This window comes from Drosophila gunungcola (genome assembly GCF_025200985.1).
Source record: "Drosophila gunungcola strain Sukarami chromosome 2L unlocalized genomic scaffold, Dgunungcola_SK_2 000007F, whole genome shotgun sequence".
NCBI classification, from domain to species: Eukaryota; Metazoa; Arthropoda; class Insecta; order Diptera; family Drosophilidae; genus Drosophila; species Drosophila gunungcola.
The window spans coordinates 3,405,127-3,431,319 of NW_026453162.1; the positions used below are offsets into that span (position 1 = coordinate 3,405,127).

At 39.7% G+C, this 26,193-nt stretch overlaps 3 protein-coding genes across 7 annotated transcripts; 2 read left to right on the plus strand and 1 right to left on the minus strand.

The window, feature by feature from the left end:
* The first annotated feature begins 30 nt into the window (after window positions 1-30).
* LOC128253181 (profilin) lies at window positions 31-9,691 on the plus strand. 3 transcript variants are annotated; one of them, XM_052981404.1, is made up of 4 exons: window positions 31-169; window positions 1,240-1,545; window positions 4,428-4,599; window positions 9,032-9,691. In XM_052981404.1, exons 2-4 carry the CDS (start codon window positions 1,435-1,437, stop codon window positions 9,127-9,129), a joined length of 381 nt encoding a protein of 126 aa, XP_052837364.1. In that variant the 5' UTR covers window positions 31-169; window positions 1,240-1,434; the 3' UTR covers window positions 9,130-9,691. The 3 variants fall into 3 exon arrangements, with proteins under 3 accessions (XP_052837364.1, XP_052837365.1, XP_052837363.1); XM_052981405.1 differs by lacking the exon at window positions 31-169 and adding an exon at window positions 213-231; XM_052981403.1 differs by lacking the exon at window positions 31-169 and adding an exon at window positions 844-1,002.
* A 5,469-nt stretch (window positions 9,692-15,160) lies between these two features.
* Window positions 15,161-16,644, minus strand: LOC128253156 (mitochondrial uncoupling protein 4C-like). 3 transcript variants are annotated; one of them, XM_052981367.1, is made up of 3 exons: window positions 16,584-16,644; window positions 16,355-16,500; window positions 15,161-16,282 (listed from the first exon to the last, which is right to left on the minus strand). In XM_052981367.1, exon 3 carries the CDS (start codon window positions 16,237-16,239, stop codon window positions 15,232-15,234), a length of 1,008 nt encoding a protein of 335 aa, XP_052837327.1. In that variant the 5' UTR covers window positions 16,240-16,282; window positions 16,355-16,500; window positions 16,584-16,644; the 3' UTR covers window positions 15,161-15,231. The 3 variants fall into 3 exon arrangements, with proteins under 3 accessions (XP_052837327.1, XP_052837329.1, XP_052837328.1); XM_052981369.1 differs by having other exon boundaries at window positions 16,588-16,638; XM_052981368.1 differs by having other exon boundaries at window positions 16,355-16,603.
* A 4,703-nt stretch (window positions 16,645-21,347) lies between these two features.
* On the plus strand, window positions 21,348-23,823 carry LOC128253134 (uncharacterized). Its single transcript, XM_052981311.1, has 2 exons — window positions 21,348-21,583; window positions 21,652-23,823. The coding sequence occupies exon 2, from the start codon at window positions 21,714-21,716 to the stop codon at window positions 23,778-23,780; it is 2,067 nt and encodes a 688-aa protein (XP_052837271.1). The 5' UTR covers window positions 21,348-21,583; window positions 21,652-21,713; the 3' UTR covers window positions 23,781-23,823.
* Window positions 23,824-26,193: the final 2,370 nt, after the last annotated feature.

Below are 26,193 nucleotides of genomic sequence, written 5' to 3' on the forward strand. Positions count from 1 at the left end.
ATTTGAACAAAGAGGATCTGAGAAAGAACCTCAAACCCCAGCGATAATTTACTATCGGAACTTAAGCCTCGATAGTGTTCCACAAAGCCAAATATTCTATATATCGATACTATCGAGAGTGGTTGGCTCAGCTCTAGTCACTCTGAATTTTTACCGCAGCGTGAACAGTGTGAGTGCCGTGAGGATTTTGGAATTCCGTTTAAAAAGAGTTAAATCTAGGACTTGCTCTAGGTGGGGTAATAGACAAACAATTTCCTGTAACACTGGATGAATTGCGAAAAAAACGACCTCCTTGCTGACTTAAATGGCAAAAACCCACACATCTACACCGCAACTTGGCCAACCGCGTTGGCCGTGCGTCGTCATATACGTGTGTGTGTGTGTATAAGTGTGCAAAAAATTAAGTGGGAAAAGTAAAGCAGCCGGTCGGTATTCGGATTGTCAATGGCCACTGTTAACATAAACGGATGCATCGCATAATGATACGCGAGATCCGTGCACATATAGGCATTGAAATTAAAGGCTATTTTTAATTTATGACAGTTACTCAGTGCCGGCCAAAAAAGAGGCGATTCATAACACTCGCTAAGAGAGCCGCCGTTGAGTCATCGTCTGCTCTCACTCACTCATTTGCATTGTCCGCAGCCGGCTGATTAATAACGGCCACCTCGTACGGCCATCTCCCTCGCACACACACTCCAGCCGCACCGTTGCACTCTCTCTCCTTTTTGTCGAAGTGGGTGAGGTGAGTGAGCGGGTGACTCATGGCTTGAGCGCTTTGAAGCGCAGCAGGCGGCTGCGTCACTCACCGAGTGAGTTTTTTTTTTGTCAAATTCAAAATCGGTTTGTGATTCTGCTTTGCGCTCATTCGACTTTTGAAATCCGCCTTGAACGCTTCGAAAATTCATAGCGAGTCGGACGTGTGTGTGGAGCTGCTGGCGTACGGTTTCTGTCTGTCTTGGTCTCATCCCCCGTGTGTGTCTGTGCTCAGTGTGTGTATATGTGAGTTTTTCGGAGGAGGAAAATTCGGTTGTTGGTGTACTATATACATAGCTCGACACCTCTAAGGTCGGGTCCCAAGTCGCCGCTGCTGCCCAATAATCTGTCAAGGGCGTTGCAAAAGCAGCTATCGAATCAAGGCGCTTAGTTTGCGTATCTAACGGGGGCGACGATTTGCGAATGCAATGCGATAAATGTTAATTTCTGTCTATCTCTCTCTTTCTCCACCTCTCGTTGCAGTCTGAAGTAAGTTACCCCCAGAAAAAATCGTCACCGTTGCGGTTTTTCTTTGTTTCCCTGCAAATTTCGTGTGACCCCCGAAACAAAAGTGCGACTCGCCGTGCGGTAGAGCAGCGACAGCGATCCAGCCAATATCCAGCCCAGCCAATCCAATTCAATTTCAATTTAATCCGCACCCACTACAAACAAAGCACCATGAGCTGGCAAGATTATGTGGACAACCAACTCCTGGCCTCGCAGTGCGTGACCAAGGCGTGCATCGCCGGACACGACGGCAACATTTGGGCGCAGTCCAATGGCTTTGAGGTGAGTACGGTAAACTGGAAAGCTGGAAAACGGCAAGTTGACAATGAATTTTCGCAAGTTCAAGGGTGTGACTCTCTGTCTCGCTGTCTCCCTCTCTCGGCCGCCATGATTACTTACGCCTGATAAAAGCAACTCCCACCCTCTCGCCAGTGCCAGTTCACCCCCTGCAGCGGCGCTTCTGCGCAGGCCCACTCTCCCTTTCTCGTCCCCTCTTTAAGCGAGTTTGCGTGATCGCGAGGAGTTCATGAAACCCACTCAAAAGGTCCTAATCGGAGTCAGAGTTGGCTTTGCGTTTCCTAAGAGCGGGACAAGACCATTTGGTTGTTCAATCCTCTCTAGCACAGCTTCTGTTCGCGGTAATCACCAAAACACTCAATGCGTTGTAGGAGTAGGGAGGGGAGAACTTGATATCAGCAGCCGGTTCGAATGTATGCGGTGCTGTGCAACACTGGTTCTTGATAATGCAGTCTGCAGCCCGCAGCCCCACCCTTTTAGTATCGCTGGCCTTATCACATTCAACACAATTTTGTTTTTTTTATTTTAGTCTTACTGCTTGGTTGCCGTTTGTTAACTCTGCCGGCCGAAATGAATGCTCTTTATCGAAGCGAAAAGAACAGAACAGAAATACAGAAATATCTTGAGCAGGCGATGCCGCGTCACCAGCGGAGAGTGAGTTGAGTCGGCTACCTTTAAATGGCTCTGAGCATTTTTCGTATGCGCGCCACGTTTTTGCCCTTTCTGTGAATAGCGTGCGGATGTATGTGTGCAACTTCCTGCCGATTCCATGTACACTTATCCTGCTCTCTCCGTTATCCGTTTTCACTCGATTCTGCCACTCCCTTGCGCTTTGTTTGTCGATTGGAGTTTTTCTCGCAGTGTTAGTGGCATTGGATTGGAAACCAATTTGGCCAAATTTTCGATCCGATGCCGCGTCATCATCTCCCTCTATTCTTTCACAGTTCATACCTGCTATTTCTGCACGCGTATCACTTTCGTTTCATTATCTCCCACTGCTTTCGTATCTGCCTTCGTTGGTTTTCCCTATTTCGCATTACCCAAGTTACCTACTTTTGATCCCAATTCGCGTTTTCATTCGCATGAATTATTGTGAGTAATTGCTTTTCTCTCGAGATTGATCAGCTGCGTTGGGCCTTGCCAGACTGTTTTTAGAAATCAATGCGACTGAGTTCAAAGCAGACTACTTCTCACCTGAGACTTATAAAAAAAAAATCTGTTTATTTTTCTGCGCAAAACCGGCTTTAAAAGGTATAATCTGTTTCCATTTTCAGCCATAATGTGCGTTCCGAATAAATCAACCGACATCCCCTGAAATTCATTTAAAAACACCCGTTTTAGGTGATTGCAATGATATTTGACACTTGTGGAATTTTCGCTATCGCTGTATAATGAGCACTGCTTAGTTTATTAACTTTTTAGGCATAGCTGTCTTCACAAAACCGGCTTTTCTCGACTCATCTGCTCTCTTACTCGTTCAGATTTGCGCTCAATGGAAACTTCTCGATGCCGAATTCGAGTGGCATTTCGATGTGTCACTGTTTGGCAGCAGCAAATGAGTATCAAATGTGCGAGATTTTCAAATTAATTTCCTTCCTTACCCCTGGAAAAAGCAGCTGTTATCGGGTTGGGCTGCCAACTTGTTTTCTATTAAGCCAAGGCTTATGACATTGGTGAGCTGCCTAATGCCCTCCCCCTCCATCTCCATCTTTATCCCATGTTTATATGTCTCCGTCTGGACGGACAAGTCATTCAAGTGTGCAAAACTTGTTTTTGAAAACCAAAATTCAGGATGGGCACATATCCCTTTGCCGGCCCCAGCCTCCAAATGCCACACCCCTTCTTTTTCCACCCTGGAGTGGATGGACCACATTTGTTAATAAGTTGGCAGTCGTCGATGTTGCCAACTTTTTTCAAACGGGTGGTGGTTTGTTTTGCGGTGGTGGTTTTTCTTTGTTTGCGTGGGACGTCTGCAGCTGATTTTTTTTTTTTTAATATTTTAACAAAACTTAATGTGCCTCTGTACCGCGAGCCCATAACCCCGTCGTGGTTTAGCTGGCACATATGTACATGCATCCACTGCTTATTTAGACGATTAACCGATACTTGTGTCCTATAATATCCCATATTCCATATCCCATAGCCCTTTGCCAGCCCCAGCCTCTGGTGCCACACCCCACCCAGTTCCACCCTTGAGTAAAACTTGTTAATGAGCTGGTAGTCGTCGCTGTTGCCAACTGTTTTCAAAAGTGGTGTTTTGCTCGCAGTGGTGGGTTTGCTTTTGTTTGCGGTGGGCCGTCTGCAGCATTCACTGGCGCACTCAAATCATAGGCATGCACTGCTTATTTTGACGATTGCCTAGCCGATACATTTATGTCTGAAAATACTGCGTTGACGATGCCGAAATGTTGATAATGTTGATAGCGCCATCAATGATTTTAGTATCCTGGTGGGGTCAAGCATATTCAGACTGGGAGAGCACAACTCGCATACAGTTCGTATGCCGGCAGATCGCCGGTAGAACGCTTTTCTCGTGTCAAGAGAATAATAACAATAAAGCTCTTATATTGTTGAAGGGACTTAGGGCTTTATATTATATTATTATATTTGCATGGTCGGTTTATATGAGGGTTATATAGTTCTGCAAATTTCCAGGTAAAATTGGCTGTCAAAAGTAAAGAAAAATCTTAAAAATTTCGAGATTAGTACTCAATGGCTGTTAGGATACTTGTGCAGGTCTCTAATAAAAAATGGCTGTTTAGAGAGCCAAACGTGTTCGGCCTTAACCATAATTCCACAACACTTTTACTGCAACACAACTATCCATGTTAAGCCCGTCCACTAACCCATCATTTACCATCTTGCAGGTGACAAAAGAGGAGCTCTCCAAACTGATTAGCGGCTTCGACCAGCAGGACGGGCTCACCAGCAACGGCGTGACACTCGCCGGTCAGCGGTACATTTACCTCTCCGGCACAGATCGCGTCGTTCGCGCCAAGCTCGGCCGAAGTGGAGTGCACTGCATGAAGACAACACAAGGTAAGCATCCACAATCAAATCGTCTCTATAAATTGACTAACAAATAAAATCTCATTAAAATTTGGTGCACAATATTCTATGTCATTTTCATTTTTGTCAGTTGTTTTGTTTAAGCAATTACTTAAAGTTAGAGTAAAGTTAGTTAAGTTAAGCAATAGAGGTACATGGTAAATTGGCATAGAAAACTTCATTTTAAACAATAACACGTTATTAGAAGCAACCGAAAATATTTATTTTTTATATGTTTTATATTGACATTTTAAGAATACAAAAAAAAAAACATTCTAATCCAAATTGTTTCTCAGTTTTAAAGCTATCTGCACGAAAGTTTCAATTAATTAACTTCGCTATTTTTAAATTTTTGATTAATATGCTATTTTTAAATTTTTGATTAATATTCTTCAAAATATAGTGTTAGTAAATTAATTTAGAATTTCAGTATACATTTAATTAAAATCAAACAACGATGTCACAAAGCTGCCATAGAAACGATCGAATAATTCAGCGGAAAACCATGGCAAACAGATTTTTATCTTAGGTTTGCGTCCTTATTTTTCACTTCTTTTTTATATCTTACCGGCATAAAATATTACCTCTGATTTACAAATTAATTTTAACGGGAAAAATAAAAGATGCTTAACATACGGATATATCTCCAGTTCGTAAAGTGTTATTTTTTCCAATAAGAGGTCAATCAAGAGGCCTGTAAACACAAACTTTCAAAGCTCAAACATTCCTAACTCAGTGTTTTTATGGACTTTACCGGCCTTTTCCAGTTTCCATTTCCTAGAGATTTTCTCAGATTCAAATTTTTAGACCTGTTTGTCGACTCACTTTTAAAACGAAGAACAAAGATTCCGATTTGTCCAACTTTTTTGCGAATTTTTACTTGCAGCTATTATTTTAAATAAAAAGACGGACATGAATATACCGTCTAGATTATGAATATTCTATTCTTTGTAGGGGACTGTCAGCTGGTTTATTAGGGACCAAAAGGGAAGTTTTATTAATAAAATCGTCATAAAAGATAGAGAGTGATAAGTTTAAATTTAATCAATATTATGAAATTCAAACTTTTTTTTGCGCTGGATATGATAATAAAACCAATGCTTGTAAACCCAAAAAAAAAAAAAATCAGGGGCAGCAACAGCGATGGTAGAGTTCAAAATTTAACTGAGAAACAAGGCCTTATCCAGTTGTAGTGTCCCTTAAAAATAAGTTTTTAGCGACACATTTAAAGCAAATAAGTTTGTCGTCGAGCAACATCTCAAGCAGCCAACTAATGCTCCAGCAGGCCTTAACCGCCTAAAGCAAACACCGTTCTGGCATTCGGTCGGGCAGGCGGTAATTCAAGAAGCGTATACGGTGCGCGATTGTGGCAAAACAAAAAGCCCCCATCAGCTGGATTTGAGGCTCTAGATAGCAGCTGTATCGGCTGACTGGCGCCCCACACGAACTGGTCAGGTCCAAAGCGAACCATAGAACAATTTCTTGCCAATTTTTCTATTTTTACGCCACTGCCTCTGGGTCGTTCGACACACTCACACGCCTAATGCAACATTTACACTTGAAATGGATTATGGCAACAACCTTGAGCTTGTGGATTCAGCGTTGGGCGGAGGGTGGAGGGCGGCTGTTTCTGTGTTTCTGTATTTCTGTGTTTACGTGAAAGTGTGTGTGCCCAGTACGCAACAGTTGCCGCAAAAAACTGTACAAATATGGTAGTGCGACTGCCGCGTCAGCAAACAAACTGGTCGTAAACGCAAACCAAACAGCTAAAACAAAAATCAAAATTGGCTGTTCACCATACAAGCGCAGAGCGAGCGAGCGAACATTTTCAAACATATAGCCAGCTAAAGATGCTTAATTTGGAAAAGTCGCTGGTTGACCCCAAAAATGTAACGATAATGGTGCACATTTAACCACTCTCATTTTCCTATACTTTTTGAGGGAGTCCGCAAATACATATGTTGTTCTTTTAGCTTTTTCATTAAAACCTTAATTTACCTTAAACATTTTCTTTAACTTCCAAACTTATCTGCTATTAATGCCGTTGGCCTTTGATTAAATTCTTTCCGCCAGCGATAAGTCTGTAAAATCGAGAGGCATTAAAAAAAATCTGATAATGGTTTACGGGGTGGGCAGACGCAGACAACGTATTGATAACAGTGAGTGGCAAACTCACATTGCAGCCTTTTTTGTTTAAACAAGAAAGTTTTGTTAAAACTTCATATGTAGAAAAAAGAACATACGAATTGTTTTAGGTAATTGACCAAGTAAGCAAAGTCAAAAGAACATTTATTTTAATTTAGTGACTCAAAATGTGGTTGACATACTGTTTACACAAGTAGTTCTAACCAAGACTCTGCTTTCGCTTTTAATGATTAAGCTGGAGTTGGGTTTCTCTTATGAAAAATAGCTGAACTAAATCCGACGTATGTTGTTTATTAGCTTTGCGGAGAAAATCAACCATGTGTGAAAATTTTCATTCGTTAGAACCGCGATTTTTTTTATTAACCAAACAAATCTGGACAATAAACATTAAAGCTAATGATTAATAGCAAATAGAAACCTTGACAATAATGAAAAGCATTATTTTATATATTCATTTAGCCGAAATGAATCCAATAAGTTATGTAAGTGTACTTGCCAAGGCTGCCTTGAAGAGTTTAAAAGGGTTATAGTACGATATTCAATCCTATTTTAGCCATTGCGAAGTACTCAACAAGTAAAATTACAATTTTAACTAATGATAAAATTGAATTTTTTGTTCTAACGCTTTTGTTTGTTGTCTGTTTTTTGTTATGGTTGTTGCTGCTTGATGTGATAGTTAGGCACGATAGTGGAGCAATGACCAAATACCAAGGGAAAATAAAAATGTAAAAATCCAAATCCGACATTTTTTGCCCATCTCTAGCTTCCTATGCTATACATATGTAAAAAAAAAAAACAGAGTTAAGCTCCAAACAACCTTTACTTGTTATATTTGCGTTATCACTAATCGATACATCATGCCACCCACATTACCACCCCTAACCATCACCCAAAATTGCTGAGCACAGCTACTCTTAAGGCTCTTTCTTCATTTGGAAAATCCAGTCCCGGTTTATTGACCCCGAGCCAGCTTTGCGTCCGTTGTCCGTTCACGCTTCATTTTGATTCGACGAAGCGGTGAGCTGATGAGCTGCTGAGCTGCTGAGCTGCTGAGCTGCGGTCTCAACTCAATACCCAAACAATTAAGTGTCCATCACTTCTCTGCTCATTTGATTAATGTATTAGCCACTCGACTCGAGACTTGTCATTCGGGTCCGTTCTCGTTTGCTCTTGAGTTGTCCGGTCAGCCGTCCGTCCCGTCCAGGTTTCACTTCGGCTTGTGGCGGGCTCAGGCGCTCTTATTGATCGCTTTATTCATAATTTCCAGCTGCCTAAGAGATACTGCTGTTATAAAAAACGGTTAGTTCTAATTTTTTCGCTGCTGATAGCCGCTTTCTCCCCGCTTTCGAGAGCGATGTCAACCGGATTCACTTTACTGCTGAAAAGCGTAATATTGTGGACGGGTGGCGAAGAAATTGTCTACCGCAGCGCATACAAGTGGAAGAGAGAGGGGCAGAATACAACTTGAAAAATTCGAATGGCTCTAAACATTTGCAGAGGGTGATTTAATTTTGGTTAGATGCTTGGGAAGAAATATGTGTATGCTCATGTTCAGGACTAGGAAAAAATTGTGGAAATTTAACTCACATATCCGGACGAATACCACGTTAAACAAAAGCTTACCTTTGCATCAAGATTCTTTTTGTGTAAATTTTTTCAATTCGATTTTTTAATCTTTTCTATGGCAACATTATAATTTAATGTTAACTTATTTTTAAAATCGTAAAATCATCTACACCCATTTCTTTAAACATATAAAGCACAAAACTTCTAAAATATTTAGTACGAACACAAAAATGTAGTTATTGTAATAAAACAAGGAAGGAAGCAAACATCGGGGAACCTAAGTTTATATACCCTTGCAGATGTTTAAAAAATTGAATATTCTTTAAAACACCAATAATTAGATTTAGATGCTTATCAAGAGTGAAGCTATGATGATATTCTAAATTATTCGATTGTTCCTATGACAGCCATTTGACATCGGTGTCCGATATTAAAATAATTAAAACAGTAGTTCGGAAATAATACACCATTACAACATCTCAAGGAATATTAGTTCGAGAAAGTCAACTTTTGGGAAGTCTAATGAGAATACCAGACAGACAGACGTCTAAATGTTAATCAAGAATATACATTTATGGGGTTGGAAATGTCTCCTTCCCTGCGTTGCAAACATGGGCATAAATATACTCAACCTATTCAAGAATAGCACTAATATTTTCTACACCTTTACATAAATATTAATATATTAATTATATTCGTCTGTCCTTTGCAGCCGTGATCGTTTCCATCTACGAGGACCCCGTTCAGCCTCAGCAGGCCGCTTCCGTCGTAGAGAAACTTGGAGATTATCTGATTACTTGCGGGTACTAGGAGAATAAATCAACACAAACACCCCCATCAACCACAACAACACACACCAACAACTACAACAAAAGCAACAAATTTGATAAGAGAAAACCGTAAATGAACTAATAACACATAAAAAGTAATTATTAATATTTAAATTTATGTAAAAAACCAACGGCCAAGAAAGAATTTGCGGTTTTTTGTGTGTAGCAGAAAAAATGCATATGCTTGAAAAATGTCAAAAAACGCAAATTAACACCCAACTACAACAAAATTATAAATTTCTGCATTATTATATTTAAAACTTTTTGGTTTATACGATAAAAATAAAAGGAAAACACAAAACTATAAAATGTCCCTTAAATAAGAACTCAGTCGTCATCCAAAAATGCTAAACAAGAACTGCAAATGCAACAAAACCAACAGCAAATCTAAAAAATGTATATCCCACAACAACGCAAAGCAACGCAGTCATTTTTTGGAAAGATTTTTTGTATAGCAATATTTACACAACCGAAAAAGTTTATGTATATTTATACATGAATACACACACGCAGGTTTTATAAAAAAAGTGAGTGAGAGAAGATTTCGATTTGACAGCCGGACGAAAAAGTAGAGAGTGAAGAAGGCCAACGAAACAGTGCGAAGCGAAGCGAAGGAAACTGAGAGGAAGGCAAACACACAGGAGAAAAACAACCAATATAAATAAATATCTCTATATATATTTATATATGTAAACTATTTGGAGATCGGCGATGCTCTATTTTTGTATGGTGCAAAGAAGAAACCAAAATGGAAGTATCGTGAATACCAACCGCAGTGGTGTAATTTTTATAGAACGATAATGAATAGGGAGAAATTAAAACTAAAACTTAAGCTAAACATCAAAGTGCATGCTTCAACAAAATAGTTTTCACATCTCGAATCTGTTTTCCATTGCAAGACCATATAACTAGGCACTCTCTCACTCCTGTAAATGCATTGGCTTGATGTTTGCCATTTTCCACATCGTAGTCAGTACGGCCTAAATACATCGTTAGCGCATTACAACTTTTCCTTTTCACGCTCTCGCACACTCCATTATCCCCATTGCGCCCTTGGATTCCCACCTGTTTCCCCCCCTCCCCCTCCCCCCGTTCCGCCCACACTCCATGACATTTTTCGTACAAGCTAAGCAAACTTGAAATGAAAACGGAATGCATAAATATATGGATATAAATCACATAAAATACGATACTTTAATACTATTGAAATTAAAAAGCCGAGTGAGCCAACTGAAAATGCTCCTCACAAAAAGTAAGCATATGCCGCATTATATCTCTGGGTGGGGGCAATCGGCAATCGATAGATCAATGAACTCTGCGCTCCTTTCGCGTTTGTGTAGGTCGTTGCGACCCTGAGCATTAACAATTCTTTCTGCATTTAGGGTTTCTTCTAATTGTTTAAGAAGCCAGAGCTCTCGGCGTTGGCCATTATTGGTCTGTGCGGATTGTCAGGCTATTTTCGGTGCCGTACAGTCATCGAAAATGGCTGACGCAAGGCGCAATTATTTTCCGCATAATATTCATAAATAAGAACGGATATTTATTAAATTTTCAGTGTTGGTGCTTGGCCGTCAGAAGAATGGACGCGGAGCTCTCCGTCCACTTTGCAGCTGCTTTGCTTTTTCACTAGTTGTCGTTCTGCATATTATAGCTCGGCTGTCATCTGGCAGAAAGACATTGACCCACATTGTACCTCCATGCCGCCATGTGTGGATTTGTACTGAATTTTCTGAAGAGGGTCACATTTGGGCAGCATATGCTCTGCTGTTGTTCACTTTCACTCTCCGAAATATTCGACTTTTGTTTCGCTATTTCTGGAGAAAACACAAATTAATCAAAGAAAGACCTAGAATGAGGCGAAGATACAGATGTACGTACATACATATGTAAAGGCGAGGATGCTCGACCACTTTTATGAGCTGTAAAATTAATCACATTGTATTTATTTATTGCGCTGGCGCGTGTTTGTATTCCTCTCTAACGAAACGACAAGTCTAAACTTCAAGATCGGTTCAATCAATTAAAAATCGAAATTTTACTGGCCATGTTGTTTTGGCTGATACGAGGCTTGCAGGTATTGTCCTTCCGTCGCCGCGTTTTTAGGCAAACCCTCTATTCAATCACCCAAATATTTTAAGAAAAAAATGCAAGCTTCAGTCACTAAAACGAACTATTCAGTTAATAACAAGAAAGTAAGCTGATTTTAAGAGCTGATTGAAAGTATTGCTGATAGTACTATTTAGCTTTATCTTTCCATTTGGTGCCAGCAATAGCCGATTTCGCATCTCCAGTTAGGTTGGCAGACGCCTGCCCTAGTTCACTTATCCTGCGGAAAACGAGTCTGACGAAACTTTGTCGTGGACATGAACTTCGAGATCTCGGAAACTTAAAAAGCTAGAGATTTGGGACAAACATGCAGATTATAGTTATGCGTACGCAGCGTAAGTTTGCATGGCAAACCTTAAAATTAAAATTTTATTTGCATTTGCCGCTAATAAGGAGGATATGACACTTCATTGTTGTCCTCATTCATTGACGGACTATATGGATATTGCTTTTTCAAAAAGATTTCTTATACATTTTTACATTTTCCGGTTTAAACCTAGCAGAGTTTAAATTTTTAATATACTACAAACAGTTTTTCTACCCTTGCAGAGGGTTTATAATTTCAGTCAGAAGTTTGCCACGCAGTGAAGGAGACATTTCCGACCCTATAAAGTATATTTATTCTTGATCAGTATCACTAGGCGAGTCGATCTAGCCATGTCCGTCTGTCCGTCTGTCAGTCTGTCCGTCTGTCCGTCCGTTTCTACGCAAACTAGTCCCTCAGTTTTAAAGCTATCTGCATAAAACTTTCCCAAAAGTTGTCTTTCTATTGCAAGTAGTATATAAGTCGGAACGAGCCGGATCGGACGACTATAGCATATAGCTCCTATAGGAACAATCGGAAAAATAAATTAAAAAAAAATTATAACTTTGCTGTTTTTCATTTTTTTTTAGTTTTTCGACATATAGTAATGGTTATTATTTCAGAATAACGGTTTAAATTTAATCAAAATCGGACGACTTTATTATATAGCTCCCATAGGAACAATCGGAAAAAAAAAAAAAAAATTTATAACTTTGCTGTTTTTTAATATTTTTCTTAGTTCTTCGACATATAGTATTGGGTAATTATTTCAGAGTTACGGTTTTAATTTCATCAAAATCGGACGACTATATCATGCAGCTCCCATAGAAATAATAAAAATATATAAAATAACTATCTAATAATTGAGCTGCAAATCATCATAGCTTCAATGTTTTTCAACGTATACACAAGTAAATCATCATTTTAATGTTTTCAAAATATTTAATTCTTGCAATAGCTGCAAGGGTATATGAACTTCGGCTTGCCAAAGTTTACTTTCTTTCTTGTTTTTATTAGTTATATGTTTTATATTTTATATTTCTACCCAATTTTTGTTCCAAAAAGATTTTTAAAATCAATTATTTAGCCTTTAAAGACTAGTACTCAGATCGACGAAAATCATCCGCCGCCTTTGAGAGGGAGCGAGAGGCAAATAAGCGGCGAACACTTTTCGACGGTGCCTTTTTTTCGAAACAGTTTTCGAAACTGTTCGTCGATCTGAGTACTAAGCTTATTGAATAAGCAAAATGTTACTTTTAAGTTACAATTTTGCTCATTGATGTATCGGCCCCTTTGGTTTATTAACGAACGGAACTTTTACACCGAAACCTGGCTGGTATTTTTGTTATCGGTTCTGTCAATTTCCTCATTTATTCCAGAAGAAGTGGCAATAAGTATCGATTCTAGCAACACAAATTTGAACAAGAATTAAATGCTCTACAAATCTCAACTGGATTTTGAAGTGGACTTCGCTGGAATTACTTTGTTGCTCTACTCAACAAAAACACAACACATTCACACTAAATTACAGAGACAACAATATAGATTTTAACTGTTTAAAAAACAGAAATTTTTTTGTAAGCTTTATCTTTATGAGAGAACATGAACGAAGCCATCGAGCTATTAAACTAAATAGTCCGCAGGGTAAACTATTTTGTACGCCAATTTTTTTAGGCAGAACTGATGAAAAAAGAAATAAAAAAAATCGGGTGAAAATCATTGTTTAAGCTTTAAAAAAATGGTGCCATATTAAAAATTTGGAGTGTCTTTTTCTGATTCAGGGAGGTTAACTGTACCAGAACGCCAAGGATTGATCTCTGGAGGATTTTGTCGATTTAATAACAACATTTATATTACAAAATATTTTTGGAACGCTTTTTTATGCACTTTAAAAAAGCAATGTGAATGATATTTGTTCAATGAAGTAGTCCTCCAACTCTTTTCAGTGTTATAGGCGATCTAGCTAGTAATACATCGACTGCGAGATTTTAATAACTTGATATTACATTGAATTCAAGTTCATCCGGTGTGCATGCATTTGCTTCTTTGTAGCTTATTCTGGCATGGGTTCGTAGATAGTTAAGAGAACAACATTTTCCAAAAAATTTTGAGGACAAACGGAGATTAAAACGGTTTGCTGAAATAGCAGAAGGAGCCACTTAAACCCTAATTGCTTTATCGTTCCTTCTTGTTTCTTATCTAGTGTAATGGTAAACCGATCATTAAGGTCTCATTCAACTGGCAATAGAACGTTTTTCAACTTTCCTTATACACCTTATAGAACAAGTTCGTTAATAAAGATCATGGTCATTAACCATTGGTCTGGTCCTGTACACAATATTCACATCCGACCCTTTAATCCGTAATGCCAAGGGCAGACTCCTTGTCTTTTATCCATATGTTCCATATGTTCAGTCAAAAAACTCACACGATAACACTAAAAGTAAACAGGTGTTTCGACAACGAATATAAATTTTAAATGTTTCAGAGATTAAACAAAAAAAATAAGAAAATTCTTAATTTAACACATATTTTCAAGCTCATGATGGTTTTTATTCACGGAGCAATGTATTTCGTTGGATAACTTCATCATGCTTATAACCGCAACCTAATATAGAATGTCTCTTCGAATCAGAAATCAGCTCAGGATCAGCGTAAAGAAAGTAAAGGAATATTACATTTACTAGGGGTTTCATTTGAAAGCTATTAGAAGTTTAAGCTTTAAGGTTAAGAGATATTTTATATGTTTATACCGAAAAAAAAAATCGTCTTGATTTCAGTATTTCCGTGCTCAATAGTGCGCCAAGTTCAAGATCTTTTCTTCTCGCTTAGCGAAATCGAGAACAAAAGAACAATTTCTTCTCGATTTCAAGAACGTTTCTTCTCGATAAAGTGAGAAGTAACAAGAAAGAAAGCAAACTTCGGCAAGCCGAAGTTCATATACCTTTGCAGCTATTGCAAGAACTAAACATTTCTGAAAAAATTAAAATTATGATTTACTTGCGTATATGTCTAAAAACATTGAAGCTATGATGATTTGCAGCTCAATTATTAGATAGTTATTTTATATATTTTTGTTATTTCTATGGGAGCTATATGATATAATCGTAAGATTTTGATGAAATTTAAATCGTAATTCTAAAATAATAAAATAAATAAAAAAAAATTATAACTTTGGTGTTTTTTAATTTTTTTTTTAGTGCTTCGAGATATAGTAGTGCTTAAATATTTCAGAATTACGTTTTAAATTTCATCAAAATCGGACGACTATAGCATTTAGCTCCCATAGGAACAATCGTATAGCTGGCATAGGAACTATCGAATAACTAAGCTGAAAATCATCATAGCTTCAATGTTTTTAAACATACACGCAAGTAAAGAGTATTAAGTTTTTGAAATAGCTGCAAGGGTATATGAACTTCGGCACGCCGAAGTTTGCTTCCTTTCTTGTTTTGATTTATTTTTTCTATTGTTCCTATGGTTTTTTCGTTCTCATATTTTCTCGGTGTATAAATCAGTTATTACAGTGTATTTGAACAGCTTTCTGATTTCGATTAAAAGATCGGCCCTCTGTAAAGCATATCGTTCTTTTGGTCGACGACTTGTATCTTGAATCTTTTATTATACGACAGAAGCATCACATAATGCAACACCAGCACAAAAGCTCGATCCTCAAAATCCCGCCTGGCCCTCCCACTGGCGCAGCTGTTCGACGGACAGCCAAAACAGGACTGAGAAGGGTCCGAGGCGAAACCACGTGGGCATGAGGCCCTTGTAGAGGGTCAGGGCGCCCTCCTCCCTCACCAGCTTCCGGAGGCACTCGATCGAGCTTTTGTAATACAGGTTCCTCCCACTCTCGTCCACCGGCTGGTTCATCATCCGCGACTTGATCACGTCCGCCGGATTGCTGAGCACGGAGGCCGCCAGCCCGGCGCACATGGAGGAAAGGAAGCGCAGCTGGAGGCCATCCTCCAGCTCCAGGATGCGTTTGAAAGCGCGCTTGCTGACGTCGTAGCTGCCCACATCGCCGGCCGTCATCAGGCAAGCCCGCATGCAGCTGGGCCCCACGCCCTTCCACATGCCGGCCAGTCCGCCGTGCCGGTAGATGTCCACGAAGGCCTGCACCATGTTGCTCACCCGCGCCTCGTAGCCCAGCTGGCGGCGCCGGCCCTCGGTCTGCATCCGCACCTTGACGATGTCGAAGGGGTTGGCCAGCGCCTGGGCTATGCAGCCGGCCGCGAAGCCGCAGCCCAAAGCCAGATGGATCCGGAGCACCTCCTCGTTCCGCTCGTTCACGTGGAGGAAGGGGCGCCGAAAGACGTCGTAGAGGACGACGCGCATCGAGTTGAAGAGCAGGTTCCGGGTGACCATCGCCGAGAAGCCGGCGTAAAGCGACCTGAAGCCCTCCGCCCGGACCATGTTGCCAAACGTGGCCCGAAAGGTGGCCGTTCCGGCGCCCGTCCTTCTAGCCTGCTCGCCGTCCACCTGCATCCGGGTCTTGGCCACGTCCAGCGGAAACACGCACGCCTCAGCCAGATTGGCGGCCACGAAGGTGTTGAGGTACAGCTGCAGCAGGCTGCTGGCCGTCAGTGGCTCCACCATGTTGGTGGGCGGGAAGCGAGGCACTTCCTCGTTGTCTACGGACCGCAGGTGCCAGTAGTGCCGTTCGTCCTCGTCCATGATATACTCGGAATTTGGATTTGCTCACAATATGTACATGAAACTATAATTGAATTCGTCACGCTCTCATTTACGTAATGGACGAAAATTCATTAGGCGTCTGCGATCCGCTTACCGTAAACCGCTCCGCTCGATGCCACTGGATGCTCAAAAGTCATCTTTGGGCGACTCGCAAAAGGACACTAAGTCCTCGTCATATTATCGGGAAGGAATTGTAACTTCCGCAGTCTCCGTAAATCATAGGAGTCTGAATAAGAGTGACTTTTCAGGAAAGAAATTGTGGTGGGCATAGTTAGTGGCCATAGAGTGTGTATTGTGCACCTAGGCTATTATTTCACACTCACCCACATTTTTTGGAGGGATTAGAACAAATTTGAGCTTAATGAGCAACCGGTTGAAAAAGTTATAGCCGAGTGACATTCTCAAATTTAAAATAAAACAAGAAAGAAAGCAAACTTCGGCAATCCGAAGTTCATTTACCCTTGCAGCTATTGCAAGAATAAAACATTTTTGAAAACATTAAAAGATTTACTTGCGTGTATGTTTAAAAACATTGAAGCTATGATGATTTGCAGGTCAATTATCAGATAGTTATTTTATATATTTTTATTATTTCTATGGCAGCTATATGATATAGTAATTTAAATTGAAATTTAAAACGTAGTTCTAAAATATTTAACCATTACTATATGTCGAAGAACTAAAAAAGCAAAGTTATAATATTTTTTGTATTTTTTTTTCCGATTGTTCCTATGGGAGCTATATGATAAAGTCGTCCGATTTTGATGAAATTTAAACCGTAATTCGAAATATTTAACCATCACTATATGTCGAAGAAGTAAAAAAAAAAATTAAAAAAAAGTTATAATTTTTTCAAATTTAATTTTTCGATTGTTCCTATGGGGGCTATATGCTATAGTCGTCCGATCCGGATCGTTCCGACTTATATACTACCTGCAATAGAAAGACAACTTTTGGGAAAGTTTCATGCAGAAAGATTTAAAACTGAGGGACTAGTTTGCGTAGAAACGGACGGACAGACGGACATGGCTAGATCGACTCCCCTAGTGATGCTGATCAAGAATATATATACCTTATAGGGTCGGAAACTTCTCCTTCACAGCGTTGCAAATTTCTGACTGAAATTATTATACCCTCTGCAAGGGTATAAACAATAATGGTAGCAGACTAAGCCAAGCCGATGTTTATGTATCCTGTCAGCTACTAACAAAATTAAATATTCTTTATAACGACTGTTTGTTCTCTCTCATCATATCATCTCCTTTTTTAACTTCACCTAGCGGCTTAAGCTGCAGATGCGACTGCCAATTTGTAAGTTTGTTCTCTTTGGTCAAACGAACTAAGTTCGTTTGCCGTACCCAATTCTATTGTGAACAATTCTACAATAGAAGTTTTGGACGTAATGCCACCCTTGTTTTACAACAAATTATAAGGTGATCTGAAATTTTAATGGCGACTTATTTGGTCACTCTGTGATCAGAGTGAAATTGAAATAGACCTAGAAAAAGCTTTAGGTCTCAACAACGACTATATTTTAATTGCTGTTTAATACTTTTAATTGCTGAATAATACTTGTCCGTATTGAATAAAATTAAAACCTTAATTCTGAAATTCAGAAAGTTTGGTTATCTCATCCGTCTATGTGAGATCTAATTTTAAAGCTGGTAAGGCGTTTTCGGGCCGACAAAATGACAACTAGTTTCAGGAGCCAGATCACGAAAAAGAGCAGGCTCTTCACAGCTAAGCTGTTTTGATTCAATCAAAGCAATCCTTTACTTTTGTGCCCTTTAGCACATTCACAAAGTAAAATAAATTACAATATTGGTTCCATAGGAACAATCGGGGAGAAAAAATCGATAAAATTAGAACTTTGGTGTTCTTTAATTTTTTTTAGTTCTTCGATGAATATTAATGGTTTTTATTTTAGAATTACTGCTTTAATTTGGTTTAAAAGAAATCATTTAAATCATGGGAACAATCAAAATATTTTTTTAAAAATTTGTTAATTTCCTAATTTGTTTTAATTCTTTTGGACACAGTAGTGGTTTATTTATTCAGAACTAAAAAAAAAAATTTCTTTTAAATCGTAAAACAATATCAAAAAGCTTGCATAGAAACGATCAAATAATAATGGTGAAATCATTATAGTTTCAATGTTTTATAACATATACGCATATAATTCCAAATTTAGATGTTTTAAAGAACATTTAATTTTTGGAACAGCTGCAAGGGTATATTAACTTCGGCTTGGCGACGTTCGCTTTTTTTGTTGTTTAATATTTGGTTAAACCTGTGCATAATCAACGATCGATTCAGGGCAACCACGTTTAATGGCTGCAGTTAATGTTTCCTTATCTTCGTTTAGCTTTCCTCCTACGTATACCTTCCGTGCTAGCCAGTCCCAAATATTTTCATTTACGTTTAGCTCTGGTGAATATGGTACGATATACCGTTTTGAGCATTGTCATGTCGAAAAATCCAAATCCAATTGGTCTAAAGAGATTATTTAATTTTGAAAGTACGGACTCCAACAATGTTTAGAAGCGATTGCCATGCGTTTTCTGATCGATAAAAATCAAGTCAATAGTTCCATAAGACGTGATAGCACCCCACACTATTATTTCACCTTCTCGGCTGTGGTGGCGACTAAAATATAGCCCGTGTTTCCGAAATCGTGATAAAAATATTGAAAGCCATCAGGGCCATCTAAATTAAAATACTTTTCCCATGGGTTTTTTTCATATTAAAACTGAAAAGTTTAATTAAACTTTTTTTTTATTTTAGAGATACATATTCAATAAAGATTTTGTGATATTTTCAAAACAAAATATTTAAAACTCAGCTTTTAAGGCGTACTTCCCGACAGTCCCATGGAAATAAAGGTATCTCCGCGTTGACAGTTGAATTTTTTGCAGGATCACCAGAAGTAAAAAATAAAAAACGTGTTTTAGCTAAGACCATAAAGTAGGTATTGGACGAAGGGAAAAAAAATGTATTTTTGACATACATTTTCATAAAAATGGTAATTGAATGAAAATTTCTCGACGTTTTTATTTGTTTTAATTGTTGTAATTAAAAGAAAAAAATCGTTTGTTCAAGACCTTGTAAATTAAATTTCAGTTACATGCATTCCGCAACATCCATAGAAAATAGTTTTTTTAACTATTACCATCATGATGTAGTATCAGAAGGTTTATAGTTTTTTAAATATCCTTTCAGTTTGCGACGAACAGTCGGACAGACAGACGTACGGACAGACGGATAAACGGACGGACTGACATACGGACTGACATACGGACATGGCTATATCGACTCTCCTAGTGAGAATAAATAACTTTATAGCGTCAGAAATGCCTCATTTACTGCGAACTCTTTTTCTGAAATTATATCACCCTCTGCAAGGAAAAAAAAATAATCAGTGCCAGACCACATCTCACCTTGATTGATTGTCGGTACTTCGCTTTTTCATAATGTGTCAAAGTTGTCCTGCTTTTAGATAAACCAATTATTTGTATAGCTGGGAAGAGTTGTAAGATTTATGTCAGTGTACCACTGACATTTAGTTCGAAAATGTATTCGCTTAATACAAAATTATATCGATTTTTTACTGCCAAATGCGGTACCCAGACGAAATTTACTGCGATCAATAAAAATATAAAAAGGTTTTTAAGAAACATAATATCTTGAAAACGTCAGGGCAGGGCAAATATTATATCATATTTTTAATTGGTTCCATAAAAATGTATACGAGATCGACAACTTTGGTTTATAAAATTAAATCGACAAAATCTGTCAGTGACGAATGTCTGGTTTTCCGGTGCAGTAATTCACGCTTTTCACCTTAAAATAAAAAAGCTGTTAGCGCTCGATAAAATTAACAAACAAGAAGGAAGCAAACTTAGGCAAGCCGAATTAAATATTCTTGAAAACATTAAAATTATGATTTATGGTACTTGGGTTTATGTTTAAAAACATTGAAGCTACGATGACTTGCAGCTCGAAGAACTACAAAAAAAAAATAAAAAAAGCAAAGTTATAATTTTTTTCATTTATTTTTCCGATTGTTCCTATGGGAGCTATATGCTATAGTCGTCCGATCCGGCTCGTTCCGACTTATGTACTACCTGCAACAGAAAGATTCATGCAGATAGCTTTAAAACTGAGGGACTAGTTTGCGTAGAAATTGCGTGTAAAATTCTGACTGAAATTATTATACCCTCTGCAAGGGTATAAAAATGTATTAAAATTAAGCTCCGCCATTACAATTTACAGCTTTAAAAATATAAGCTTTAAAAATATAAGCCCCAAAATCGAAACTAATCTTATATTTTTATCTCAATTATCGCTTAATTAAACTCATCCATACGCTGGTAAATCGAATATATACGGATTTATCTGTCGAAGAATGCAAAAACATCTACACCCTGAGAATCATCAGTTTTCCCAGTTTTTCAAATGGTAAAAAACCAAGAACACAACTAGCTTACTAATAGCTGCAACTTAAAACTCCAGCCAAAGGAACATATTGCGTAAGCCCTAAAGTTTCAAGGGCTCTTGTTAAATGAAATGATGACGAAACCGAACTGGTCTAATTTGATGTCTCCAAAACACGCACTCTGATGGCTCATTAGTCATCTCAGGGAACTGGAGGAGGGCCCTTCAGGGTTTTTGCTTACAAAAGGGTCAGGTCAGTTACAACGAAATGGCATACACTCCCAACTATCTAACACTTGCTGACCGACTGACCGATTTAATGTCCGCTTTGGCTAATGTCGAGCACTTTGCAAACGGTTGGCTCATTTGTCCCAGACTCATTGAAAGTGCTGACCATTGATAATCGGAAGACACCTGAGAAGTTTGTTGAACTGCACAAGCCAAAATTTGCGGGGTTCAGCAAGGCGGTTTTAAATTTTAGAGAAGTCTGCCAGCGAATGCTCTACCACACCATGAATATGAATTTAAACATGGCACAGATATTTATTTTTCAGTGTTAATCAAATCTTAAGTTGGTTATTTATACTTAAAAATAATCAAACAAATAAAGTTTGTGAGACCCTTTTTAATTAGCTAAGATCCCGATTGGTCCTGTTTACCATCGACTGTGTTGTCTTTAAATTCCATCTACCCCGCCAACGGAAGTGTGTTGCCGTCATGAGTGGAAACCTCTTGGCCAGGTCCGTTCGAAAGTTTTCCCTGCATTGCTTTTTATTCAGTGAAACGATTTTCAAGCGAACAAAACTCCGATTACCAGTGCAATTTGTAGAGGAAACCTTAACTCAGGCAAGAGGAGATTTCGAAAGATCTCTACGGGGAACTTAGTTGGGTAAGCCGTGGAAGTTGGTTGTGAGTTGTCAGTAAAACTGCAGTTCTAATGGACTCCATCCATAACAGAAGCGGAAGACTATAAAAGCGCTGCCCAGTTACAAGCGGAAGTCAGTGAGCGGAAGAAGAACATGGGAACTTATCCACAGAACCTCAAGCTGCTGTTCCTCGGGACATGGCTGCTCATCGGGCTGTCGGTGCCTGCAACAGCAACAGCAACTGCAACTGCATATGGAGCCGGCGAAGTAAGCAGCAGGCATCGCAGCAAGCGCACCATGACGACCATCTGCGTGGAGATCAGGCCAAGTAGCCCGAAGGACGAGCCGTACTACATGTGCCGCGGAGCTAACTTCGCCGACGGCAGTGGACAGCAAAGCTGCGTGGAGGTGAGGCACCAGGGGGGCGAGGGGGAGCCCTTCTACATGTGCCGGGGAGCGGAGTCCACTGGCCCCGGAAACGAGTCCCAGAGCCCCACCCCACAGTTTTCGCCCCCGACAAACCCCCATCCTGCCGGACACAACTTTCCCTTTCCTCCCGCCTTTGGAGGCGGGTCGTATCCACAGCAGACACTCCCAGGAGATCCCCTTCATCAAGTCCAGCCATCAGCGGGTCCGACGTCACACCAGGAGGAGCTCCAGCGGCAGCCTCTTCCTCAGCAGCACCAGCCCCATGCCCAGTACGGACTCTACGGAAACCCCTTGGCTGCCCATCCGCCTGCATCTCCGGCGCAGTCGTCTGGCCTGCCACAACTTTCTCACCCACTTGTGGGCAGCCCGCCAGCAGCTGCACCAGGAGCTGCAGCTGGCCCAGGCCCAACGGCCACGCCCCCTGCGCCTGATCCTTCAGCGCCTCCGCGATCGTCGAGCCGCCCCATGGAGTTCGGCGTAGTCGGTAACAGCCGGCATCGATTTGGGTTGGAAGACGAAGTGCAGGCCTGGCCGGACGCAGGATTTAGGCGGGACGCTCTCGACCCACAGCCCCGCCAGACGGATCCTCGAGATCAGTTGATGTGGGTGCCGTTGTCCCACACGGAGAATCCAGAAAACGATCCGGTAATGAAGGCTTTCTACAGCAGTTTGTCGGGATCGGGCTCTCCAACACAGGACGCCGTGGCTGCCGCTGGCAACAACCAGGAGCAAATGTCTCAGGCTTCGGTTCCAGTGGTGGAACCAATGGTCGGTCAAATGGCGTCCGGCTACAGTCCCTACAATACCCAATACCCGGAGGCTCCTGCCCCACCAACTCTGCCGCCTCCACCGCCAACGTACTCATACCAGTCTGAGGTGTCGCCCCCTCCCAATCCATACTGCAGTGGGTGCAGTGCCCCTGCCCAGCCCTTCCAATGCCCCATGCAGCCGGACAACGGGGTCAGCTACAGTACCTCCTGTCCAAGCTTCCAGCCGGTTATCATAAGCATGCCGTGCTACGGACAACGACCCCAGCCGACCCCCTACTTTGCTCTGCCGAGAGCCTCACCGGGAATGGGAATACTGAGGAGCCCGCCCATGGCCACGCCCTTTGGCCTGGATACGGGGCCAGTGGCAGGTCCCTTCGGAGGAGGAGGAGGAGGAGGATTTGGGATGGCTGGCCAGTTGGGCAGTCCCTTTGGCATGGCTCCTCAGATGGGTGGCCCGGGATACGACATGGAGCACCAGGTGGGCGGCCCCTTCGGCATGGGAATGCAGCTGGGCATGGGTCTGAACCCCTTCGGCCCCTTCGGAGCCCTCAACCCGTTCAATCCTTTCAACCGAATCCTGGCAGCGCCGGCTCCCAACGTGCCAGCGTCCAATGGCAACTTCTTTCAGCGGGTATTCAAATTCAACCAGGGCGCTGAAGGCACCTCGACCACAGAAGCTGCTCCAAGTGCTGAGGCCCACTCCGGCAGATCTTCGAAGCTGAACTTCTCCAGCAGCACCACGCCTTCCAGCTCAGATCAGCCCGATGCCAATTCCAATGTAAGTGAAGCCCGCGATAGTCCCGAGGACGAAGACTCTGCCGAAGATATTGACAAGGACGAAGAGCCGGCGGTGACCACACCCCTCCCAGACGCGGACGCCGACGTTTCCGCCGACGCCCCCGAGATTCAGGCACTCGTCAGCAAGGCGGCGGAGCTGCTCAAGCCCGACAAACGCAAGCGGCACAATCCACGCTCCAGTGGACGAGTCCCCCAGAAGCACAGATACCTGCAGCAGCTATAGCACCTCTATATGTAATTGGATCCCTTAAATAAATAAAGTTTAATACAAGTTTTCAAAGCTAATGCGCTCAGACCTATTATTTTAGCTTCTCACCAAGTTCTTTGCAGGTTTTCATGAGTTACCAAACTATTTAGCCGTATCATTAATATATTCAATTTTAAATACACAGACAAAAATTGATAAGACAGGCAGAAATTTAAATCGACAAAATCCTCCAGAGATCAAACATTGGCTTTTCAGTGCAGTTGAACTTCCTGGTACAGAAAATGACACTCAATATTGTTTGTATGGTACCAATTTTATTAGAAGTGTAAATTACGCTTTCACCTGTTTTTATGCCCTTTTCATTTTTCTAGCAAAATAAGCAATCGATGACCAAAATCTAAACTGGAGATAATAATATAACAGGCACGAAACAGCTGAAAAACGTTAAACGTAAAAACGATTTTGAAAGAAGCATGTCAAAAGCTTTTACACTGCGCGAAATATCTTAAATTCTTGAAAGCTATATCCGACAGGTCCTATAGGAGCTATAGAATATAGACGTCCGATCGGACGCTTTTCAAACTGATCTGCGTACACATGCTTTTAAACTGAGCTTGCAAACGGTATTGAAACCGACAGACAAACGGACAGACCGACATGGCTGTATCGACTCCCTATTCCTGATCAAGAATATATATACTTTTTGGGGTCGGAAACGTCTCCCTCACTACGTTACAAACTTCTGACCAAAATTTTAATACCCTCTGCAAGGGTATAAAAATACAAAAAAAACTCAAAACTCTCCTTGTAGAGACCGGAAAAAATTTAAATAAATTCTTCCTTAGTAAAGATGCCGTTATCGGGATGACCACTTTCAAAAAAAATAATTTAAAATAACAAAACGGAGTCAACTTTAAACAAAAAATGTTTTTAACCAATTTTTTCGACCTTTTCAAATATTTTAAAAATACTTATTTTTAACTTTGCTGTTTTTAAATTTTCCTATCAGTTCTTCGACATATAGAAATGATTAAATATTTTAGAATTACGGTTTAAATTGCAACAAAATCGGACGACTATATCATACAGCTCCCATAGAAATAATAAAAATATAAAATAACTATCTAATAATTGAGCTGCAAATCATCATAGCTTCAATGTTTTTAAACATATACGCAAGTAAATCATAATTTTAATGTTATTAAAAATATTTAATTCTCGCAATAGTTGCAAGGGTATATGAACTTCGGCTTGGCGAAGTTTGCTTCCTTTCTTGTTTTATTTTGTAATTTTTTTAGAAATTTGTTTTGATTATTTAATTATTTGACATTTTAGAATTACGCTTTTAAATTTATTAAAATCGGAAAACGATATCATATAGCTGCCATAGGAACTCAAATAATAGCTGCAATTCATCAAAGCTTCAATGCTTTTAAACATACAAGCAAGTAAATCATAATTTTAATGTCTAAAAGAATATTTAATTTTTGCAATAGCTGCAAGGGTTTATGAACTTCGGCTTGCCGAAGTTTGCAACCTTTCTTGTTTTAAATTCTTTTTGACTTATAAATAATTTGACAGCTCAGAATTACGCTTTTAATTCTATTAAAATCGGAAAACGATATTATAAAGCTGCAAGTCATAATAGCTTTAATGATTTTAAACATATACGCAAGTAAACCATAATTTTAATGTTTTCAAGAATATTTAATTTTGGGAAATAATTTTTTCTTGAAACAAGAAATATTTTTTCTTGACTTAAGAAATGCTATTTCTTGACTTAAGAAATGCTATTTCTTGATTTTAGAAATAATATTTCTTGGTTTAAGAGCTGTATTTCTTGTTTGAAGAAGGAAATCACCATTAATTTAAGAAAGAAATTTTCTTCAAATAAAGGCGACTCCCCTTTGGCGAGAATTCACAGGCGGTTTTTCTGGATTTTAAGAAGAAATTTCTATGAGTGTAAAATAAAATTTGTCAATTTACGCTACCCATAAGCACAATATTTTTATGTTTTGATTTATTATACCCTTGCAGAGGGTATTATAATTTCAGTCAGAAGTTTGCAACGCAGTGAAGGAGACATTTCCGACCCTATAAAGTATATATATTCTTGATCAGCATCACTAGGCGAGTCGATCTAGTCATTTTTTTTTTAGTTCTTCGACATATTGAAAAGTTTAAATATTTTAGAATTCCGTTTTAAATTTCATCAAAATCGGAGGACTATAACATAGAATTAATAAAAAAATATAAAATAACTATCTAAAATTGAGCTGCAAATCGTCATAGCTTCAATGTTTTTCAACATATACGCAAGTAAATCATAATTTTAACGTTATCAAAAGTATTTAATTCTTGCAAAAGCTGCAAGGGTATATGAACTTCGGCTTGCCGAAGTTTGCTTTCTTTCTTGTTTTTTATTTAA